This window comes from Mesoplodon mirus, assembly GCF_964341445.2.
Source record: "Mesoplodon mirus genome assembly, chromosome: 4".
Classification (NCBI taxonomy): Eukaryota; Metazoa; Chordata; class Mammalia; order Artiodactyla; family Ziphiidae; genus Mesoplodon; species Mesoplodon mirus.
Genome location: NC_138979.1, coordinates 133,946,174 through 133,967,349, shown reverse-complemented (window position 1 = coordinate 133,967,349; position 21,176 = coordinate 133,946,174). Strand labels below are relative to the sequence as shown.

The 21,176-nt window shown below is 37.0% G+C and overlaps 1 protein-coding gene across 5 annotated transcripts in view; it reads right to left on the bottom strand.

The window, feature by feature from the left end:
• The window catches only part of PRPF39 (pre-mRNA processing factor 39), a 38,017-nt gene that overhangs the window by 13,769 nt on the left and 3,072 nt on the right, over positions 1–21,176 (bottom strand). The window contains exons 1-5 of one of the 5 annotated variants that reach the window (XM_082619455.1): positions 5,971–6,076; positions 5,721–5,789; positions 5,455–5,617; positions 5,208–5,326; positions 180–347 (exon numbers count right to left, since the gene is read on the bottom strand). In XM_082619455.1, the coding sequence (XP_082475581.1) occupies positions 180–347; positions 5,208–5,326; positions 5,455–5,541 (374 nt within the window). In that variant the 5' untranslated portion in view covers positions 5,542–5,617; positions 5,721–5,789; positions 5,971–6,076. Of the gene's footprint in view, positions 1–179; positions 348–5,207; positions 5,327–5,454; positions 6,097–7,238; positions 7,586–21,176 lie in introns of those variants that run through there. The other 4 variants (XM_082619452.1, XM_082619454.1, XM_082619456.1 and 1 more) reach the window with 4 other exon arrangements.

Genomic DNA, 21,176 nt, shown 5'->3' with positions numbered 1-21,176 from the left:
AAGCTATACTGAAAATGTCAAAATTTTAAAGTGTATATAACTTGTGATTATCGAGCAAGAAAATTTATTCCTGTTTGTGTCTAATATAATCTTACATTTCAAGAGAATAAGTATCCTCATTATTGGAAATTACCTGAGTAATCACAAAAAAATTTTAACGACCTGATTTTTCCACTCACCTCTGAAAATGATGACTGTACAGCTGTGTTGGAATACCAAGAATACGATCGTATATAGCTGTAACTTCTCTCAGGTTTCCCTGTTCATTTTCCCAGTTTATATACATTTCCCAGAGTCTGTCAGATCGGAAATCTGTTCCTGCAGCTAGAACAGCATGCTCAAAAGTTCTGAAAAATTAAATTACCTCTAAGTTATCTTTCCAAGATAAAATCACTTTAAAAATATTATTTCTACACTTTGCAATATATACAAATATCAAATCATTGTCATACTCCTGAAACTAATATGTTATACATCAATTGTAACTCCATATTTAAAAAAGCAAAAAAAAAATTTCTAAATTTTAGAAGATAATGCTAAATTCAAAATTATATTCAACTTTATACAAGTAGAGAGTAAAAGGAAGAAGGAATAGTAGAAAAGTGTACAACAGTTGCTTTAAAAAAAGGGAAAACATAAAGGGAATAGGTAAATGTAATTTTATGTAACTGTATATTGTTTTATATGATATAAATTTGCAATGCAAATTACATTGCAAACATTTAAGAGTAACACAGTAGACACTAAAATATTCATTAAACTTGAAATGTCTGTTGAATAGATTCCTTTAGGGCAAAAGACAAAGAGACAAAATTTATCTCACTTTAAGAAATAATTTTCTGGCAAAACAACTCTCCAACAAGGGGTCAGCTGCCTTGTCAGGTAATGAGAAATATACATATATTTTAAAACTCTCAAAATTCTCTCCTAATTCTAAAATTCCACAGTTACAGTTTACTACAAAATCATTTATTTTAAAATACTTAGCTCATTTGAAGAGATTTCTGTAAGCAATTTTAATCACTGGATTTGATATCCCAATGGGATAAAATTTTAGGTACATGTTTTCAAAATAAATATTAGAATCAAGAGGGATTTTTAACAGTATAAACTACACTACCTAAATTAATCTACAACTTTAACTGAATGCCAATCAAAGCTCTAAGAAATTTTGGATGGAAGAGAAAAAAACAAATTCTAACATTCATCTAGCATACAAAGATGCAAAACATTTTTGTAAAAGTACAAAGCAGCAGGCATTTTCCTGAAAGGTATCAAAAGAAACTAGAAAGCTATAATAATTAAAAGTATGGCACTGGCCTGGTATCAGAAAAATGGATTAACAAAACAGTTCCAAAACAGAAAACAAAATAGATCTATGTATATGTGAGAGTTTAGTATATGATAAGGTATTTTAAATCAATGCACAAAATTTTTTTTAATTTAAAAAATAAAAAAATAATAAATCATTGAAGAAAAGATAGACTATTCCAAATGGAAAAAAATAAAAGGTTAATCTCTGACTTGCAAAAGATGCAAACTAAGGTTAATCTGTTTCACAAAAGACACAAGCTAAATGTCAGATAAGTGAACTATAAAAAAAAGCCTATAAAAAGAATTAGAAAAAAATTCAAGATTTATAATTCTTGGCAAGATAGGCACAAAACTTAGAAACCAATAAAAGATTACAAACTGAACCACAGTAAGAAAAAAACAAAAACAAACCTCTATATGATAAAGATACCCTAAACAAAGATGTGCCAAAACTGGGGGAAATATGTTTAATACATTACACATAAGGGATTGAGAGAACATGCATGTGTATGTGTGTGTGTGTGTGTGTGTGGGGTACGTGCACACACGTGTATGTTTGTTTGAGATTTTCAAAAGAGTTAAAATACATGTTATTCCTCTGCAGAATCCCAAAATAATTCAGGAAATTAATGCACCAGACACTAAGAAAACTGGAGGTAGCTGGAAGAGGAAGGATGACAGGTAATGAACAAAATGTTTAGACGAAGGTTTGCTTAATGAATGGTTAGAGGCCTTAAACCCACTTTCCTGCTCAGCTATGGGATTTCAGAAGCTAGGTATATGCTCCCCAGGCAGATCAGATGATCCTTCAATGAAAAAACTGCTTGGTATAGGAATAAGATATAAGGATTCCAACACTGGGAGTCCCACAACAAAAACCTGAGTAGCCACCTGATCATGCACTGTGAAGCCCTTTATGCCAGCTAACAATGTAGTACAGAACTTCCATTCAGTTTATTAGTATTGAATCTTTAACATAAGCAGAAATCCAGAGATCAAACATATCAGAAATGAAAACAAGCAAACAAACAAAAAAGAGAAAACAGCATCGAGGGCAGAGAAAAATTTCAACTATCCTTAATACCCTCAAAGAAACGTTAAAAAGATATGCAGCCAGGGACTTCTCTGGTGGTCCAGTGGTAAAGAATCCACCTTCCAATGCAGGGGACGCGGGTTCGATCCCAGGTCAGGGAACTAAGATCCCACATGCCGTGGGGCAACTAAGCCAGCACCTCAACAAGAGAGCCCGTGTGCCTCAAACTACAGAGCCCATGCACTCTGGAACCCACGTGCCACAACTACAGAGCTCATACGCCCTGGAGCCTGCGCTCCACAACTAGAGAGAGAAAACCCACACACCACAACTAGAGAGAAGGCCGTGCGCCACAACAGAAGATCCCACAAGCCTCAATGAAGACCCCGCGTGCCACAACTAAGACCAGACACAGCCAAAAATGAATAAATAAATAAATAAACAAACAAATAAATAAATAAAATAATAAATATATGGGACTTCCCTGGTGGCACAGTGGTTAAGACTCCACGCTCCCAATGCAGGGGGCCTGGGTTCGATCCCTGGTCCAGGAACTAGACCCCACATGCATGCCACAGCTAAGAGTTCGCATGCCACAACTAAGACCTGACACAACCAAAATAAAATAAATAAATAAACATTTAAAATAATAATAAATATTTTAAAAAGTAAAAAATTTGGATATTAAAATAAAAAGATATGCAGCCATATAACAAGAATAGGAGGCTATAAGAAAAGGAATATTCAAAGAAGAGGAAAGATTCTTAGATACTAAAAATCTTATGGGGCTTCCCTGGTGGCGCAGTGGTTGAGAGTCCGCCTGCCGATGCAGGGGACACGGGTTCGCACCCCGGTCCAGGAAGATCCCACATGCCGCCGTGGAGCAGCTGGGCCCATGAGCCATGGCCGCTGAGCCTGCACGTCCAGAGCCTGTGCTCCACAACGGGAGAGGCCACAACAGTGAGAGGCCCGCGTACCGCAAAAAAAAAAAAAAAAAAAAAAAAAAATCTTATAGTAGCTATTAAAAATCCAATACAAGGTTCAAGGAAATACCTCAAAAAGTCAAACAAATCCTAGGAGATTGAGAAAAAGGTAAGAAAATTAAATGATTAAATCAGAAGGTCCAATATCCAACTATTGAAAACAGAGAAAACCAAGGGAAAGAAATTATCAAAATAAGAATGTACACAATAATAACATTTCTAAGACTAGAAAGATGTGCTTTAAAGCATCCCAGATTGAAAAGGCCCACTAAGTAAGCACAATTAACTAGAAAAAGAAAGTCCACACCAAAGCATCACAATTGCAGTTACAACAAAGATAAAGAGAACATTTTAAAAGCTTCCATGAAGAAAAACAAGTCACATAGAGAATTCAAAAGAACAATGGTATAATACGTCTCAAAAGCAACACCAGAAGATAGATGGAGAAATGCCTTCAAAGCCCTAAGGAAAAATTACTTTCACCTCAAAATTCTACACCCTACCGGACCATCAATTGTTTCAGACATAAAGACTGAAAAAACTTTTTTTCATTCCAAGCATCCTTTATCAGGAAGTTATGGGATGTACTCCTCTAAAAGGCAGGCATGAACCAAGAAAGAGTAGGATCTAACAAGCTCTAAATAAATAGAGCTTGATACCCAGGAAAAAGTTAACGACATCTCCTAGAATCATGGTAATGAGGAAATCCAAAAACTGCTGTACAACAGAATCAGAATACAGCAACCAGTCCAGATTACAGAAGAGGAGGTTCCAGGAGGGCTATCTCCAAGAGGAAAAAAAATGGAATTTACATTTCTCAGAACATAATTCTCTTTTTGTAATGTTCAGATTAAGTAGAATAACACTAGATACATACATTTTTTAGTTTCAAAAAATAACTTATATAGCATTTGTACGTTGTGGAAACTCAGTATTAGTACTGACTACTGAAAGTACCTGTTGGAGGTGGTAGAAAATTTTAAATGTTTAAAGAAAGGCAGGTGAATGGGAAAAAGGGGGGAGGGAAGGAAAGGGGTAATTACAGGAAAAACAAAAAGCTATGAAACATATCCATACTGGAAAGATGAGGAATGGGAAGACAGGGTATAAGTGAACTAAAAATCTCATCTACCATAACAGAATGATAATGTCTATAGGTACTGAGAGAGAAGCAGAAAGCAGTAGAGTGCTACTGTTATAAACATGTTGGAAAATATCAGAAGAAACGGCTAAAATTTTAAAGAGAGGTGGAGGGATCACTTTTTGTTACAAGCAGTTTAACATTAACTTTTTAAACTACATGTACATATCAATAATTTGATGAAAATAAAAACCAAAAACACATTTTAAATTCCTATAATCAGTAACAAAGACAATCCAAAAGTAAAATGAGCAAATGTCATGAACAAGCAATGTAAAAATGCCTTATATAGACAGCATTTGAAAAGATGGTAAACCAGGATGACCAACCTACAGATATGTGAACTAAGATAATGAAATACTACTGGAGGTTAAAAAAAAAAAACATGGCATGACTATGGGAAAATGACTACCCTCATACACCATGGGAGTTTAAAATTGGTACCACTTTTAAAAGAACATTTGACAAAACATAGCTGCGATTCCCTTTGACAGAAGTTACGTTTCTAGAGTGCTCTACGTAAACATTGACTTGTAAAGAGATGTTCACTGAAGCACTTATTATTTCCTATAAATAAGAATTTGGTCAAATAAAATATACTACCTTGACACAATAAAACATAACAATAAAAAGTTAAACTTTTGGTTTAGCATTCATGAGTAGTTCCATTATCAATATCAGAATACTTGACTTATTTATATCTTTAAATACATTTAAGTATCAGTGTTTCACATACCCTCTTATTGTACTGTTTGTCTCAGGATCACCAGGGTCCAATGTTTCTTTTAAGAAGTTTATATAATGTATCCAAAGGTCAACACTAAGAGGTATTGCCTGAAGCCCCCGGCGATACACCTAAGAAGAAAACAACAAACTGTACTTCAAATATTTAATTACTTCTTAACAGAGAGGCAACACTGTGTTATCCGGTGAACCTTAGAAATACTAATTACTGGAATTTTGTTTAAATAATCTACCATTACCATTTGGGTGGAGGTTGGATAGAACATGGCAATGTTCTGATCCCCACGTGCAGAGTCTTGATCTTCAAAGCGCAGCAGTCCCTGCATTCTGACCGGGTTGTGTGGGCAGGCTTTGGGTTACAGACCATAGGGCACAGACCCATTAGAGCATCAATGACAGCGTCTGACCAAAAATGCAATAAGACGTAGCAAATGTGACTAGCAAACCAACTATATTGTTTGGAAAATGAGAAATAAATGTAAGTGAGAGAAAAGCCCTGCCCTACTTGTTAAGCTGCAGTGTAATACAGAGGCTTGCACTGCAAAGCTTGACAAACTGTAGAGGTTTAACGCACCTGCCAACAAAGAGAGAAAATATTAGCTACAAATGCCACAAGAGTGACAAATGCAAATAAAATACCCTATAAAATTGTTTGACCATAAATCGTAGGTACTGCCAGCCAAAAAAGTCTCTGTTTTGTTATTATTTGGCTTACAGTACCTAATGGAGATAACTTTATTCAGTAATGTACGCACCTCATCTGATTGTTTAATGTTGTCATGCCGCTTTTCGAGGTCTGCATACTTTTTCCAATAACCATAGCAATACGGGTAGTGTATGAAAAATTTGTCAAACGCTTTCCTGGCAGCCATCAAGTGATTCTGATGAAAATAAAACAAGGTGTTTAAACATCTTAGAAATTTTTGTCACAAAAACTATTATTCCTTTCAAATGTACAGGCATACCTCAGAGATATTGCGGGTTCAGTTCCAGACCACTGTAATAAAGTGTATTATCGCAATAAAGCAGGTCACACAAATTTTTTGGTTTCCAAGTGCACACAAAAATTCTGTTTACACTATACTGTAGTCTATTAAGTGTGCAATAGCATTATGTCTAAAAAAACAATGTATATACCTTAATTTAAAAATACTTTATTGCTAAAAATTGCCAAAACAATTACAATAGTAACATCAAATACCACCGATCACAGATGACCGTAACAAACATAATAATGAAAAAGTTTGAAATACTGCAAGAAATACCAAAAATGTGACAGAGACAGGAAATGAGCAAATATTGTTGGAAAAATGGCATCAACAGACTTGCTCGACGCAGGATTGCCACAAACCTTCAATTTGTAAAAAACGCAGTATCTGTGAAGCTCAATAAAGTGAAGCGCAGGGCTTCCCTGGTGGCGCAGTGGTTGAGAGTCCGCCTGCCGATGCAGGGGACACAGGTTCATGCCCCGATCCGGGAAGATCCCACATGCCGCGGAGCGGCAGCCCGTGAGCCATGGCCACTGAGCCTGCGCGTTCAGAGCCTGTGCTCCGCAACGGGAGAGGCCACAACAGTGAGAGGCCCGCATACCGCAAAAAAAATTAAAAAATAAAATAAAATAAAGTGAAGCGCAATAAGACGAGGTATGCCTGTTATTATCTCAAAATAAACAGCAGGCTTAAAAACCACACACACAGCAGCCCTTTTTCCTACAAATGCAATCTTATCCTTTGAAACAGAAGGAACTAACTGTCAAACAGCAAGGTAATTTTTTTATTTCAGCAATTTCATACACACATACATACACACACCAATTATTAAAAACATTAGACTTTGATTTTAATACTTTCCATAATGTACAAATGCTATGAAAGTTATTTTTGAAGCTAAAAAAAATCTAAAATGTTCTTCAGCTTAATCTGAAAATTATAAAAGAGGCAACTTTAATTACAGAACAATAAGGCCTAGTCTGATATTACTTGATTATTCTGTCCCCTCTAATCCCATTTAAATAGTTACTAACCTCCTGTTCTACATACTGAAGCAAATATACCCAGCCTGTAAAATCCTGAGGATTACTTTCTACAGTTTTCCAAAACTTTTCATATTCTGGAGGGAAATTTGCTTCTGTTTCTGTCACTGGAAGGTCCACAGTATTTGCTATTTCATTTTCTTCCGTAGTTGTATTCACATTAGGAGATCCATCAGGTGACTGTTCCATTTCTGTAACATTCATAATCTCAGTACTGAAATCAGTAGACTGATCTACCACTACCTCTGAACTGTTGCCTGTGCTGCCATTATTGGAATTTCTGTACTCATCCATGTGAGAATTTTGCATGGCTGTTTATTTTTTCTTCAGTTAATGATCTGTGGAAACATAAAGAGAAACATCTTCCAAATGTTTATTTGGCATCATCAAAACCACCTTTTAAAAGCCCAAGTTAGCTACTAAAGGAATATGTTAATTTGATTCTTGAGCTCTCCTGTAAGTCATAATCAGAAGGTTTATTAGTTTTTATATTACAAATTAAATTCTGTAACAAATTTTCCAAAATTCTGCCAGTTTATTGTTGACTGAGTTAAAACTAGCTCCTTCATCTATAAAACAGTGAGTATTGAGCCTGCTCCCTAAAGAAGCAATCATATCTAGAATTCAGTGCTACTTAGCTAGCTAAGAATCTAAATTTTAATATCTGAATGCTATCTTGCTACCATCCTGAAAAATAGCAGTATCTTTAATATCTGTTCTGGAGGCTTTAGCTAACAAAACAAATTCTGGTCATGGATATAAATGTTTCAGAGGGAAACTCATAACTTAGCTCAGGATAGATTTTTAATAAGGTTATACTGTTGAAATATATCTATAAATTTTAAATCCTAGCAGCTAGGTTAGATTTTATTATAGAAGATATACATTAAGGTTTTAAAATTAAAGAGTGATCTTTAAAGTGAATAAGAGTTATTAAAAACATAGTCATAAAAGAAATAATAAAAAAATAAAAACATAGTTATAAGGGAATTCCCTGGCAGTCCAGTGATTAGGACTCTGTGCTCTCATTGCTGCGGCCCCAGGTTCGATCCCTGGTCAGAGAACTTAGGTCCCACAAGCCATGCAGCCAAAAATTAAAAAATCATTAAAAAAAAATTTATGAAAGTTTTACCATCTGGATAGTTACTTCATAAAATCTTTTAAATTAAGTCATCTTATGGTTAAGGCTATAAAATAATAAGGAATTATTATTTTACCCTGTAAGGTAATACTACAATATATTTTCACAATTCACTTCATCTCTTCCACTAACAGTTTAAATGGAAACTGAATCATTAAATTATAGGGCATGTCTTCTTTTTAAATTAGGGATTATTCTCAAAACTAAACAGACCATAAAACTGATTTACTCCTAAAATACACTCAGAATACAGTTAGTTAATATTGCATAATATAATGTAAAAAAGGATTAAAACTAAAGGAATTCAAAGAAAGAAATGCAAGTGGCCAATAAACATATGAAAGGACTGAATCTTTACTAATAAAGATGTACATTAAAACAATGAGATATCAAATTGGCAAAAGTAAAAAGATATTTCTGGGGCTTCCCTCGTGGCGCAGTGGTTAAGAATCTGCCTGCCAGTGCAGGGGACACGGGTTTGAGCCCTGGTCTGGGAAGATCCCACATGCCACGGAGCAACTAAGCCCGTGAGCCACAACTACTGAGCCTGCGCCTCTGGAGCCTGTGCTCCACAACGGGAGAGGCCGTGACAGTGAGAGGCCTGCGCACCGCGATGAAGAGTGGCCCCCGCTCGCCGCGACTGGAGAAAGCCCTCACACAGAAACAAAGACCCAACACAGCCAAAAATAAATAAATCTAAAAAAAAAAAAAGATATTCCTGGAGGACAGTCACACAAAATATACCAAATGGCAATTGTGCATATTTTATGTTATGTAAATAATCAGATAAAAAACATTTGTTTAAAAGCACTCACTAGAACACTATTAAAGCGAAAAAAGAGGGTAGTATTAAGAACACTGCTTTAGTAGGTGGCATATTTGTACAATGGAATAATAATAATTTAAAAGGAAGTATGTGCACCTGTCTTGATATAGAAAGACAACCACTACATATATATTATATGCACGCTACACACAGATCTGTAAGGATTTATATCAAATAAAATACACTAACAATATTAGTTGGTGTTAATGGCTGTTCTTCCCATATAACTGGGCTGACGCTTTCTTCTTTTGGCTTATCTGCAATTATTTAACTGAAGTTGAAAAAAAAAAAAAAAAGAGGTATTTTGTTTCATTTGTTTTGTTTTTAAGAAAAACCAGCTCCAGATATGACATGCCAGTGGTTGGCTGGATACAAATTTTTTTTTTTTTTTTTTTGCAATTTTATGCCTACTTTAAAAATCTGGGTTTCTCTATAGTCTACACAACCTAGCTCCACATAATAGTCACCTAGTAAGCTATTTTTTTTTAAAATACAGATTCATTGGCCCCAACGCCAATGATTCTGAGTTCTAGGCTCAGGTCCAGAAAGTTCTACTTCTACCATGTTCTCTGAATGATTCAGAGGAACAGAAACTTATTCATGGGTAAACTCTGAACAATGGAACTGTTGCATCAAAGACCTGTGTATATTAAATTTGGGAATACGCTGACAACTTATCTTTAGAAAAGTTGTACCAGCCATTTGACAAGACACTTTCAGTTGACTATCCAACATTCCCTCTCACCATCTTCTCTCACCATCTTCCTAATAGAACACTGTTTTGGTTCAGAGCAGCAATATACCTAACCCCATGTAAGGATTATGAGTCTGAAAAGCACGTCTGCTGCAGAGCTCTGGGAACAATTTTGCTTTTCTGATAAAAGGGACAGTCAACAAATAGTGTAGGCTCTACCACTTTCTTCTTACTTCGAATGTGAACACATGTGAAACTTGTATTCACAAAGAACTGGCCAGGAAAATTAAGAAATGCCAGCCCCGACATCAAGCTGCTAATAACACAATGCCAGCTTCATACTGTGTAAGAAAATAAGTCCCTATTTGCTTAAACTAGTATCAATAGATGAGTTTTTCTATTACTTGCAGAAAAATGCATTTCTAACTAACCCACTAATGAGACATAGACATGAGAAAGTCCATTCTTCCATCTCCTCTTGTCAGCGCTAGGTATCATGAAACAATTTTTGCTCATCTGATTAAAAAAAAAGGAAAAAAGAGAGTAGTACCTCATTTTGATTTGCATTTCTTTAACTACAAGGATGTTGAATTTCTATTTCCTTTATTCCCCTTAAATACTATTTCACATCCTTTGTCTCTATATATTTTTTTAATTTATTTGTTTGTTTATTTATTTATTTATTTTTGGATGAGTTGGGTCTTTGTTGCTGCACGTGGGCTTTCTCTAGTTGCAGCGAGTGGGGGCTACTCTTCATTGTGGTGTGCGGGCTTCTCAGTGCGGTGGCTTTTCTTGGGGCGGATCATGGGCTCTAGGCATGCAGGCTTCAGTAGTTGTAGCTCGTGGGCTCTAGAGCGCAGGCTCAGTAGTTGTGGTGCACGGGCTTAGTTGCTCTGCGGCATGTGGGATCTTCCTGGACCTGGGCTTGAACCCGTGTCCCCTGCATTGGCAGGCGGATTCTTAACCACTGCGCCACCAGGGAAGCCCTGTCTGTATTTTCTACTGCATTTTTTATGAATGGTTTGCAAAAGCTCTATGTAAACTAGAAAATGACACACATTGTACAACATTTTTGAGTTTGTCTTCTTACTAGTTTTAGGTTTTTTCTGTGTGTATGGAAGGCATCTTTTAAATTGTCATGTAGATTTGATATCCGGATTTTAAAATATGTCCATTATTTCAGAATGCAGTATGCAGCAAATTTTTTCCCAAGAAAGGATAAATTTAAAATGTTAAATCAAGTGAACTTTGAGGCTGAATGCCACTGGAAGAATTAGTTATAATCAGATAAATCTAGGGAATATTTTTAAAAAGGAGAAGAAGAAGAGGGAAAGGAGAAGAAGAAAAGTGGGGGAAGGTCAGGTGGGGACAAAAAAAAGTTTTCAATACTTGATGCATATCCAGCACTATACTACATTCCCTGTAGAGAATACATAGGTATAAGATAAGGTCCTCACTCTAAGGCTTATTAACTATTAGTAGTTGGAGAGCGATAAAAAAAAACATGCAAAACAATTAGAGAGACAGACAAAATTTCAAATGAAACAAAGTCAAAGTTTAGAAAAATCAACTGAAAATTATAGGCATCTAGCAAACCTTCATGAAGTACAGAATTTGGTCTTCACTTTGAAAAACTATAGATTTTGGAACAATAGCGAAATAATGATAAATTATTCCAAAATAGCGAATAGCCCACTTGACTTGACAGAACAACCCTTCTTATTAACAGTAGACAAGAAGACGGAAATTAGGACTGGTTCCAAGACAAGAAGGAAATAAGACTGACCAGAATGAAGAGGGTCTGCATTGGGGAAGTGAAATGAAAGTAAGCAGCATGGAGAGCAAGAGGAATCTGAGAAGAAATAATACAACCAAATCCAGTTGGTACACGATAAAGGACAATCCCAAAGTATCAATATTAGACTACCAGAAAAAATAGTTCCCTCCTATTTGAATGACTAATTATTGTCATAAACTTTTCCGGATTTACCAGTTGAGACCCTAGGAAAAGGCGCAGAAGCTTTTCAACTTATTTTGGTCTCTTTTGCCCCCTCCTTTAAAGAAATGACACATTTGAAGACTAATTTTCCAGATACAAATTAGTCATTATTTTGTATCTTTTTATTTCAAAGCATACTGTCAAAAAAACAAACGGAAAGTTGTTAGTTGATACATTCTGATTCATTTACTACATGTTCTATGCTAACTGCATACTTAAGTGGGACATAAGGGTTTCTTCTGGAATCAGCAAATTTACCACACCCCTGCATCTTCAGAAATGATCAATTAGTCCACACCCTGCAATTACAGTGTTAAAATAAGAGTTAAGGGGCCTCCTTGGTGGCACAGTGGTTGAGAATGCGCCTGCTGATGCAGGGGACACGGGTTCGTGCCCCGGTCTGGGAAGATCCCACATGCCACGGAGCGGCTGGGCCCGTGAGCCATGGCTGCTGAGCCTGCGCGTCCGGAGCCTGTGCTCCACAACGGGAGAGGCCACAACAGTGAGAGAGGCCTGCATACCTCAAAAAAAAAAAAAAAAAAAAGAGTTAAGAACGCCAGCCTTACCCTTAGGGAGATCATTTTTCTGATTACTTCAAAAAATCACATGGCGAAAAGAAAAATACACTAAAGTTATTTTTTTTTTTTCTTTTTGCGGTATGCGGGCCTCTCACTGTTGTGGCCTCCCCCGTTGCGGAGCACAGGCTCCGGATGCGCAGGCCCAGCGGCCATGGCTCACGGGCCCAGCCGCTCCGCGGCATATGGGATCCTCCCAGACCGGGGCACGAACCCGTATCCCCTGCATCGGCAGGCGGACTCTCAACCACTGCGCCACCAGGGAGGCCCTAAAGTTATTTTTTTAATAAGTTATTCTAACATATACTTCATAATGCGGCAATTACTAGTACCAGTTTATTCTTAACAACCACCAATAACTTCCAACTAGCAACATAAAATGGCAAAGGGGTAAAAAACGACTATCAAAAGGAAGAAGACAACAGTGTGGTATTGGCATAAAGACAAACAGACCAATAGAATAGAACAGAAAGCCCAGAAATAAATGTTGGACAAGGGTCCCAAGATCACTCAATGGGGAAAGGACAGTCTCTTTAACAAATGGTGCTAGGAAAACTGGATATTCACATGCAAAAGAATGAAGCTGAATCCTTATTTTACAGCATACACAAAAGTTAACCCAAAATGGATTAAAAACCTAAATGTAAAACCTAAAACTATAAAACTCCTAGAAAAAAACATACGGGAAAAGCTTCATGATATTGGACTTGGCAATGATTTCTTGGCTATGATACCAAGAGCACAGGCAAAAAAAGCAAAAGTAGACAAATGGGGCTACATCAAACTAAAACTTTCATGCATCAAAGGACACAATCAACACAGTTAAAAAGGCAAATAGCAGAAGAAGAGGAAATATTTGCAAATCTTATGTCTGATTAGTAGTTAATATACAGAATACATAAAGAACTCCCATAACTGAACAACACTCAATTAAAAAATAAAAAAATGACTTAGACATTTCTCCAAAGATGATAAACAAATGGCCAACAAGCACATGAAAAGATGCTCAACGTCACTAATTATCACAGAAATACAAATCAAATTCACAATGAGACATCACGTCAATACCGATTAGGATGGCTACTATCAAAAAAAAACAGAAAATAACAAGTTTTGTCAAGGATGAGGTGAAACTGGAACCTTTGTGCACTAACTGTGGGATTGTAAAATGGCACAGAAAACCAAATGGAGTTTCCTCAAAGTATTAAAAATAGAGCTACCATATAATCCAAAAATCCCAGGGACTTCCCTGGTGGTCCAGTGGTTAAGACTCCACGCTCCCAATGCAGGGGGCCCAGGTTCAATCCCTGGTCAGGGAACTACATCCTGCATGTCACAACTAAAAGATCCCACAAGCCTCAATGAAGATCCCACACACAGCCATGATGATCCCACGTGCTGCAACTAAAACCCAGCACAGCCAAAATAAATAAATATCAAAAACAAAAACAAAAATCCCACTTGAGTATCTATCCAAACTAACTGAAAGCCAGGTTTCAAAGAGCTATCTGTATACCCATGTTCATAGACACACTATCCACAACAACCGAAGGAGCAACCCAAATGTCCACCAACAGATGAAGTAAATAAAATGTGATATATACAAACAATGGAATATCATCAGTCTTTAAAATGAAGGAAATCCTGTCATACACTACATGGATGAACCTTGAGGACATTATGCTAAGTGAAATAAGCCAGTCGCAAAAAGACAAGTACTACATGATTCTACTTATATCTAGAGTTGCCCAATTCATAGAAAGAGAAAGCTAAATGGTGGTTATGAGGGACTAGAGAGAGGGGGAAAAGAGGAGTTGTTTTAATGGGTATAGTTTCAGATTTGTAAGATGAAAAAGTTCTGGAAATCTGTAAAAACACGTTAATATACACAACACTACGGAACTGTACACTTAAAAATGGTTAAGAAGAGGGCTTCCCTGGTGGTGCAGTGGTTGAGAGTCTGCCTGTCGATGCAGGGGACACGGGTTCGTGCCCCGGTCCGGGAAGATCCCACATGCCGCAGAGCGGCTGGGCCCGTGAGCCATGGCCGCTGAGCCTGTGCTCCGCAACGGGAGAGGCCACAACAGTGAGAGGCCCGCATACCGCAAAAAAAAAAAAAAAAAAAAAAAAAAAAAAGGTTAAGAAGGGACTCCCCTGGCGGTCCAGTGGTTAAGACGCTGCATTTCTACTGGAGGGGGCGCGGGTTTGATCCCTGGTCGGGGGGGACTAAGATCCTACATGCTGTGCAGCATGGCAAAAAAAAAAAAAAAGATTAAGGTAAATTTTATGTGTTTTTACCACAATAAAGCTTTTTTTTTTTTAAAGGAAGAAGACAGCTAAGCTATAACTAAATTAGAAAAGACAAAATACGAGAGACCAGGAATTAGAATTTCCAGATCTTTCTTTCACCATAAGAAGACAAAGTATAGTGTGGTAAATATTATAAAGAACAAAGGGGTAGAGGAGGGTGAGTCCTACTTCTCTCCCTTAATAGCATGAGATTCTAGGTCAGTCTTACTTTTCTCACTTCCAAATAAGACTAGTAATACTTGTATTATCTGCTTCACAGGGCTGTTGAAAACTTCGGATGAGATAAAAGCATGTGAAAGTCTTAAAAACTATAAATTCACATAAAGATACCACTGCAAACAATTAATTCCCTGGAAATTGTTATCCAAACTTAAGGTGTTATACTTTAAAATTAATAATGAAAATAAAAGTGAACTTTACAATGCATTTAAAATTTGTTTTGTAGAGGGTTTTAAGAAGAGGAAGAAAAAACTCTGTTGACTTTAACTTCAAAAAATTGGTAATCAACACAGCGTTTATCTGAAGGCATTATTTTATTTCTTGACTTTTCCATTTTAGATCTTTTTTGCTATTAGAGAAGATACGGGTTTAGTTATTATACCAAACATACATGCACAGCTTTCCTCTCATGTGCTCCCAATACAGTTCTATCAGGTTGGGCTTAAATCAATATTCAAGTTTACATTATTATGACCATGTAAACATTTTTTTCAAGCTATCTTGTAAACTATAATTACATTTCCTTGCTTCTCTTTAAATATTTCCTCATTTTCACATGTTTTGTTGCCTTTGAAAAATGACCCCACATCCTTGAGGTCTTATAAAGGTCCTTCAAAAACAACTGTCACTCATACTTAGCAATTCTATTTTCCCTTCCGGAGCCATCCTTTCTGAAACCATCTAATCTTCTGCAACAATTTAGACTGGCTTGTCCTGTCTAGGTTTGTCTCTTCATTTTGATCCAAGGAATTCCTTTCACTTGTCCCCTTGGTTGAATCTCATTTACAATAAAATCTTTTTCTTTGTTGATTTACTCCCTCTTGTAAAGAATCATTTCTGTAACTCTGAAAAAGGGTATGTAGGGTGAAAGAAAGTAAGACTTTCCAATTCTAAAATCCTCATAACTGAATGCCAGATTGTGAGTATAAAATTCGAGAATGAAAATAATTTTTTCTTAAAAGTTTTGAAGGAATTTATTCATTGTTTCCTAGCATCTGACGTTGCTGTTGAGAACATCTGATGTCTTTTTACTTCTTATCCTCGATATGTAATCTTTTTTCCTCCACAGCTTTTAGTTTCTGTTTATCCCAGGTGTTCTGAAATTGCATAATGATGTGCCCTAAGGTGAGTCTTTTCCATTCATTCTGCAAGGCATTCATTTGGAAGGCCTATTTTAATCTATTTATATCATTCAGTTCTTATGTTCTGTATCTATTATTTATTTGATAATTTCCTCCTATTGATTTTCTCTTTGTTGAATTCACACTGCTCAGGTGTTGGACCTCCCGGATTGATCCTCTACTTTTCTTACCTTTCCCCACATTTTTCTTCTATCCCTTTGATTCATTCTACTCTGCCATAACCCTTTTACTGGATTTTTAATGTGAGTCAAGTTTTTAACTTCCATTTTTTATTCTCTGAGTAATCAATATTCCTTTTTCACTGCCGTATCTCCTGCTATCTCTCTATAATTTACTTTAAATTTTCTTCTGATCTCAGCACTATCTGTCTCTTCTGAGTGTCTTTTGATTATTTTGGTCTCTCAAGTACAGTGATCTTCAAACTTCTGTTCAAGAATAAGTGTGAGGGGCCTCCCTGGTGGCGCAGTGGTTGAGAGTCCGCCTGCCGATGCAGGGGATACGGGTTCGTGCCCCGGTCTGGGAGGATCCCATATGCCGCGGAGCGGCTGGGCCCGTGAGCCATGGCCGCTGGGCCTGCGCATCCGGAGCCTGTGCTCCGCAACGGGAGAGGCCACAACAGTGAGAGGCCCGCATACCGCAAAAAGAAAAAAAAAAAAAAAAAAAGAATAAGTGTGAGGCATTACAAAACAAATTAGAGGCTGGATAAAGCTTGGCAACTGGTGGGCCTCAGTGCAGGATGACATTCTTTCTTTTTTGGCCACGTCATGCAGCTTGTGGGATCTTAGCTCCCCGACCAGGAATGAAACCCATGACCTTAGCAGTGAAAGTGCAGAGTCCTAATGACTGGGAATGTCCATGATGGCATTCTTTGAGGGGGGAACCCACTAAATGTCAGTGCTCTACATTATTTCCCTTGGGTTAAGTTTTCCCAAAGAAGAATGTTTCAAGTAAGGCAACAAGCATTCGGGGAGCAAAGAAGACAAACAGGGCTGGTGATGTCACCATTCAATATATAAACTTTCATTCAACTTCCCATTTTCGCTAAGATCCTTCACCCCTGCTCCACCTCCCAACAGCTGTGCTAAATAACTTCTCTGCTTTCGCCCTCTTCAAATAACGAACATTCAGTTTTTTGCTGGCTATACTAGATGGAGAAGGAAAATCTAGGGTCTAAACTACTCTAGACTTTTAACAAATCTTACAATTTTTAGTTGCATTCACTCCCATCTTCAGAGGCCCTTGGAACCTGAAATTCCTGAGCCTTTCTGGGATTTTGTGGGAATATCCATCTTGTTTCTTATTAACTTCCCTCTCTGCAGGCACAGAGCTGAACGCAAAAAAGTGAAAACCTACGTTAATCAGTTAAAACTGGTCCATCTGCTTTCTTCCAAAACGTTGAATTCTCATCTGTTGATACCTCCTCTTCTGTTCTTTGTCCTTTTGGGTTTATACTATTTTATTTCTTTTTTACTTTATCTGATTTATATTTTTCATTTATTTTACTGAATTTAGGTATACAAATTACTCTATGCTGAACCCCTTTTATTTAGTATTTTTAAAAATCTCTAACCAATATCATTTCCGAGTGTAATAATATTCATTCAACAGATATTTAATGAGCTAATTCTGTGTGTCAGACACTACTATTCTAAGCACTGGAAATTTAGCTGTAAACGAAACAAAGTCCCTGCTCTCAAGGAGCTGACATTCCAGTGGGGAGATAGAGACTTTTTTTTATCTAACTACATTTCTAATATGTATGTGGTACCAAGTGCTAAGAACAAAATAAAAGAGAGGATGAGGTAGTAAGAAAGCCAGTCATGCAGCTGTCTGGAGAAAGAAAATTACAGGCAGCAGAAAGAGCAAGTTCTGAGATAAGTAAGGGCAGTATGGTTGGATTTGCTTAAATATTCCTCAGTTTGACTTGAGTTCTTTCTAAGATTTGGCTTTACTAAGTATATCCCAGTAAACTCCCTCATGTAAATGCCTATTTGTAAAAAGCAATTTCCTTTGGGTTATATTCTCAAAATGCAGTATGTAGCATAAACCTTAAAATTAAGCATAGCTTTGACCTATGTTTAAAAGAAAATATTCTAGAATTTTCTCCTTAAGAAATGATGATGAATCTACAGGCAAATTATTAGAAGTATTAGACTTACAAAGTTATTGGCTAAAAGAAATATGTAAGAATAAGTAACATTTCTATCATTAGAAATAATTTTTTAAAGGCCATATGAAAGAATTAATCATGAACAACCATGTTCTATTGCAGTATTTTTCCTAAGAAAATAACCATGTGTTGGTACACTATGCAGTCCAGCCCATATCACTCCAATGAAAATACTAATTTCTCATATTGACCTAGCTGCCACAACCAACGGTGGGTCAGGCTTTATCCTCATAGATCTCCATTAATGCCCTATTTCCTTCTTAAAATTCTTTATACCTCCAAGAAGTAAATCTATTGTTACCAGTCTCCCAATCCACTCACCTCTTCTATTATTCTTTTTAATTTCTATTTTATATTGGAGTATAGTTGATTTACAACATGTATGTTAGTTTCAGATGTACAGCAAAATGATTTAGTTATATATACATATATCTATTCTTTTTCAGATTTTTTTCCCATATAGGTTATCACAAAGTATTGAGTAGTTTCCCTGTGCTGTACAGTAGGTCCTGTTGATCATCTATTTTACATATGTAGTGTGTATATGTTAACCCCAACCTTCTAATTTATCCCTTCCCCTCCCTTTCCCCTTTGGTAACTGAAAGTTTGTTTTCTACGTCTGTGAGTCTATTTCTGCTTTGTAAATAAGCTCATTTGTATCACTTTTTAGATTCCATATATAAGACATATCATATGATATTTGTCTGTCTGACTTCACTCAGTATGATAACCTCTGGGTCTAGGCATGTTGCTGCAAATGGCATTATTTCATTCTTTTCTATGGCTGAGTAACATTCCACTGATATGTACCACATGCTCTTTAACCATTCCTCTGTTCATGGACATTTAGGTTACCTCCATGTGTTGGCTATTGTGAATAGTGCTGCAATGAACACTGGGGTGCATGTATCTTTTCAAATTATGGTTTTCTCCAGATACATGCCCAGGAGTGCATTTGCTGGATCATATGGCAGCTCTATTTGCAGTTTTTTGTTTTGTTTTGTTTTTGTTTTTTTTGCTGTATGCGGGCCTCTCACTGTTGTGGTCTCTCCCATTGCGGAGCACAGGCCCCGGACGCGCAGGCTCAGCGGCCATGGCTCACGGGCCCAGCCACTCTGCGGCATGTGGGATCTTCCCGGACCGGGGCACGAACCCGCATCCCCTGCATCGGCAGGCGGACTCTCAACCACTGCACCACCAGGGAAGCCCCTATTTGTAGTTTTTTAAGGCACCTCCATACTGCTCTCCATAGTGGCTGTGCCAATTTACATTCCCACCAACAGTGTAGGACAGTTCCCTTTTCTCCACACCCTCTCCAGCATTTATTGTCTGTAAACTTTTTGATGATGGCCATTCTGACCAGTGTTGAGGTGATACCTCACTGTAGTTTTGATTTGCATTTCTCTAATAATTAGCAATGCTGAGCATCTTTTCATGTGCTTTTTGGCCACCTGTATGTCTTCTTTGGAGAAAAGATCTTCTGCCCATTTTCTGACTGGGTTGCTTGTTTTTCTAATATTGAGCTGCATGAGCTGTTTGTATATTTTGGAGATTAATACCTTGTTGGTCACACTGTTTGCAAATATTTTCTCCCATTCTGTGGGCTGTCTTTGCGTTTTATTTATGGTTTTCCTTTGCTGTGCAAAAGTTTTTAAGTTTAATTAGGTCCGAATTGTTTATTTTTGTTTTTATTTTCCTTATTTTAGGAGGTGGATCCAAAAAGATATTGCTGCAATTCATCCTGAAAAGTGTTGTTCTGCCTATATTTTCCTCTAAGAGTTTTCCCTCACCTCTTGTATAATCTTCCCTCCCTTCTGCTCTCAAAGTATTTGTTCTGTACCCCTATTATAGCACTCCTATAAAAGTTGAAATACATAACCATTATTTGTCTTTTGCTCTCTAAGTATTTATTCTGCACCTCTATTATAGCACTCTTATAAGAGCTATATTATTTGTCCTCCTCCTTACCTTGGTCACAATGGATGAAGTACCTCTGCTGCTATGAAAGGTCAAACCCTGAACTCATGACTTGGATCACTTCTCCCACCCATCTTCTCAAGAATGTTGCTTCTTAAATTATCTTCACTCTCTCCTTATCAGTTTCTCTCAGTATATTAGATTACTTCCGTTAGCCTTCAAACATGTAAAAATATCTCTCATCTTTTATATAACAATTCATAATATACACACTATAATTTAGCTTAAAAATAAGCAAAGGGCAATCATAAACTATATTAAGGATTTGGATTTTGTTCCAAGTACATCGGGAAGACAATGAAGTTGTCTACTTCTACACCCTCCATTTACTTGTAAATTTGGATTCTTCTTTATTACTACTCTGAAATTCCCCCAAGATCACAATCTCCTTGTTTATAAATCCAACTGGACATGTTCTGATTCATCTTTCTGATCTACTCTTCACAGCATCCAACAGTAATGATGACTTCTTCCCTGAAAGGCTCTCTCTTCTTGCCCTTTACTGACATATCACAGTCACCTAGTTTGTTGTGTTTTCCAGTTCAGCTCATTTCAGCTTCAAAGCCTTAGTGTATGCACTTTCTTCTACCTGGAATGCTCTCCCACCCCTGTACCCAACCCCCACACATCCACTCAGAGCCTTCAACCTAACTGAAGCCCATTCATTAATCTGGGCACATTTAAACACCCCTTCCAGAAAAGTATTCCCATACCCTCCAAATTAGTTAGGTTCCCCCAATGATGCTTCCATAGCATCCTTTTTCCCCATAGCACACATCACATTTGTGATACTCATTCAATGTCTATCTTCCTTTGTCTCAAATTCCGAGAGTAAGAACCAGGTCTACAAATACGCAGAGATACAGTACACACGCA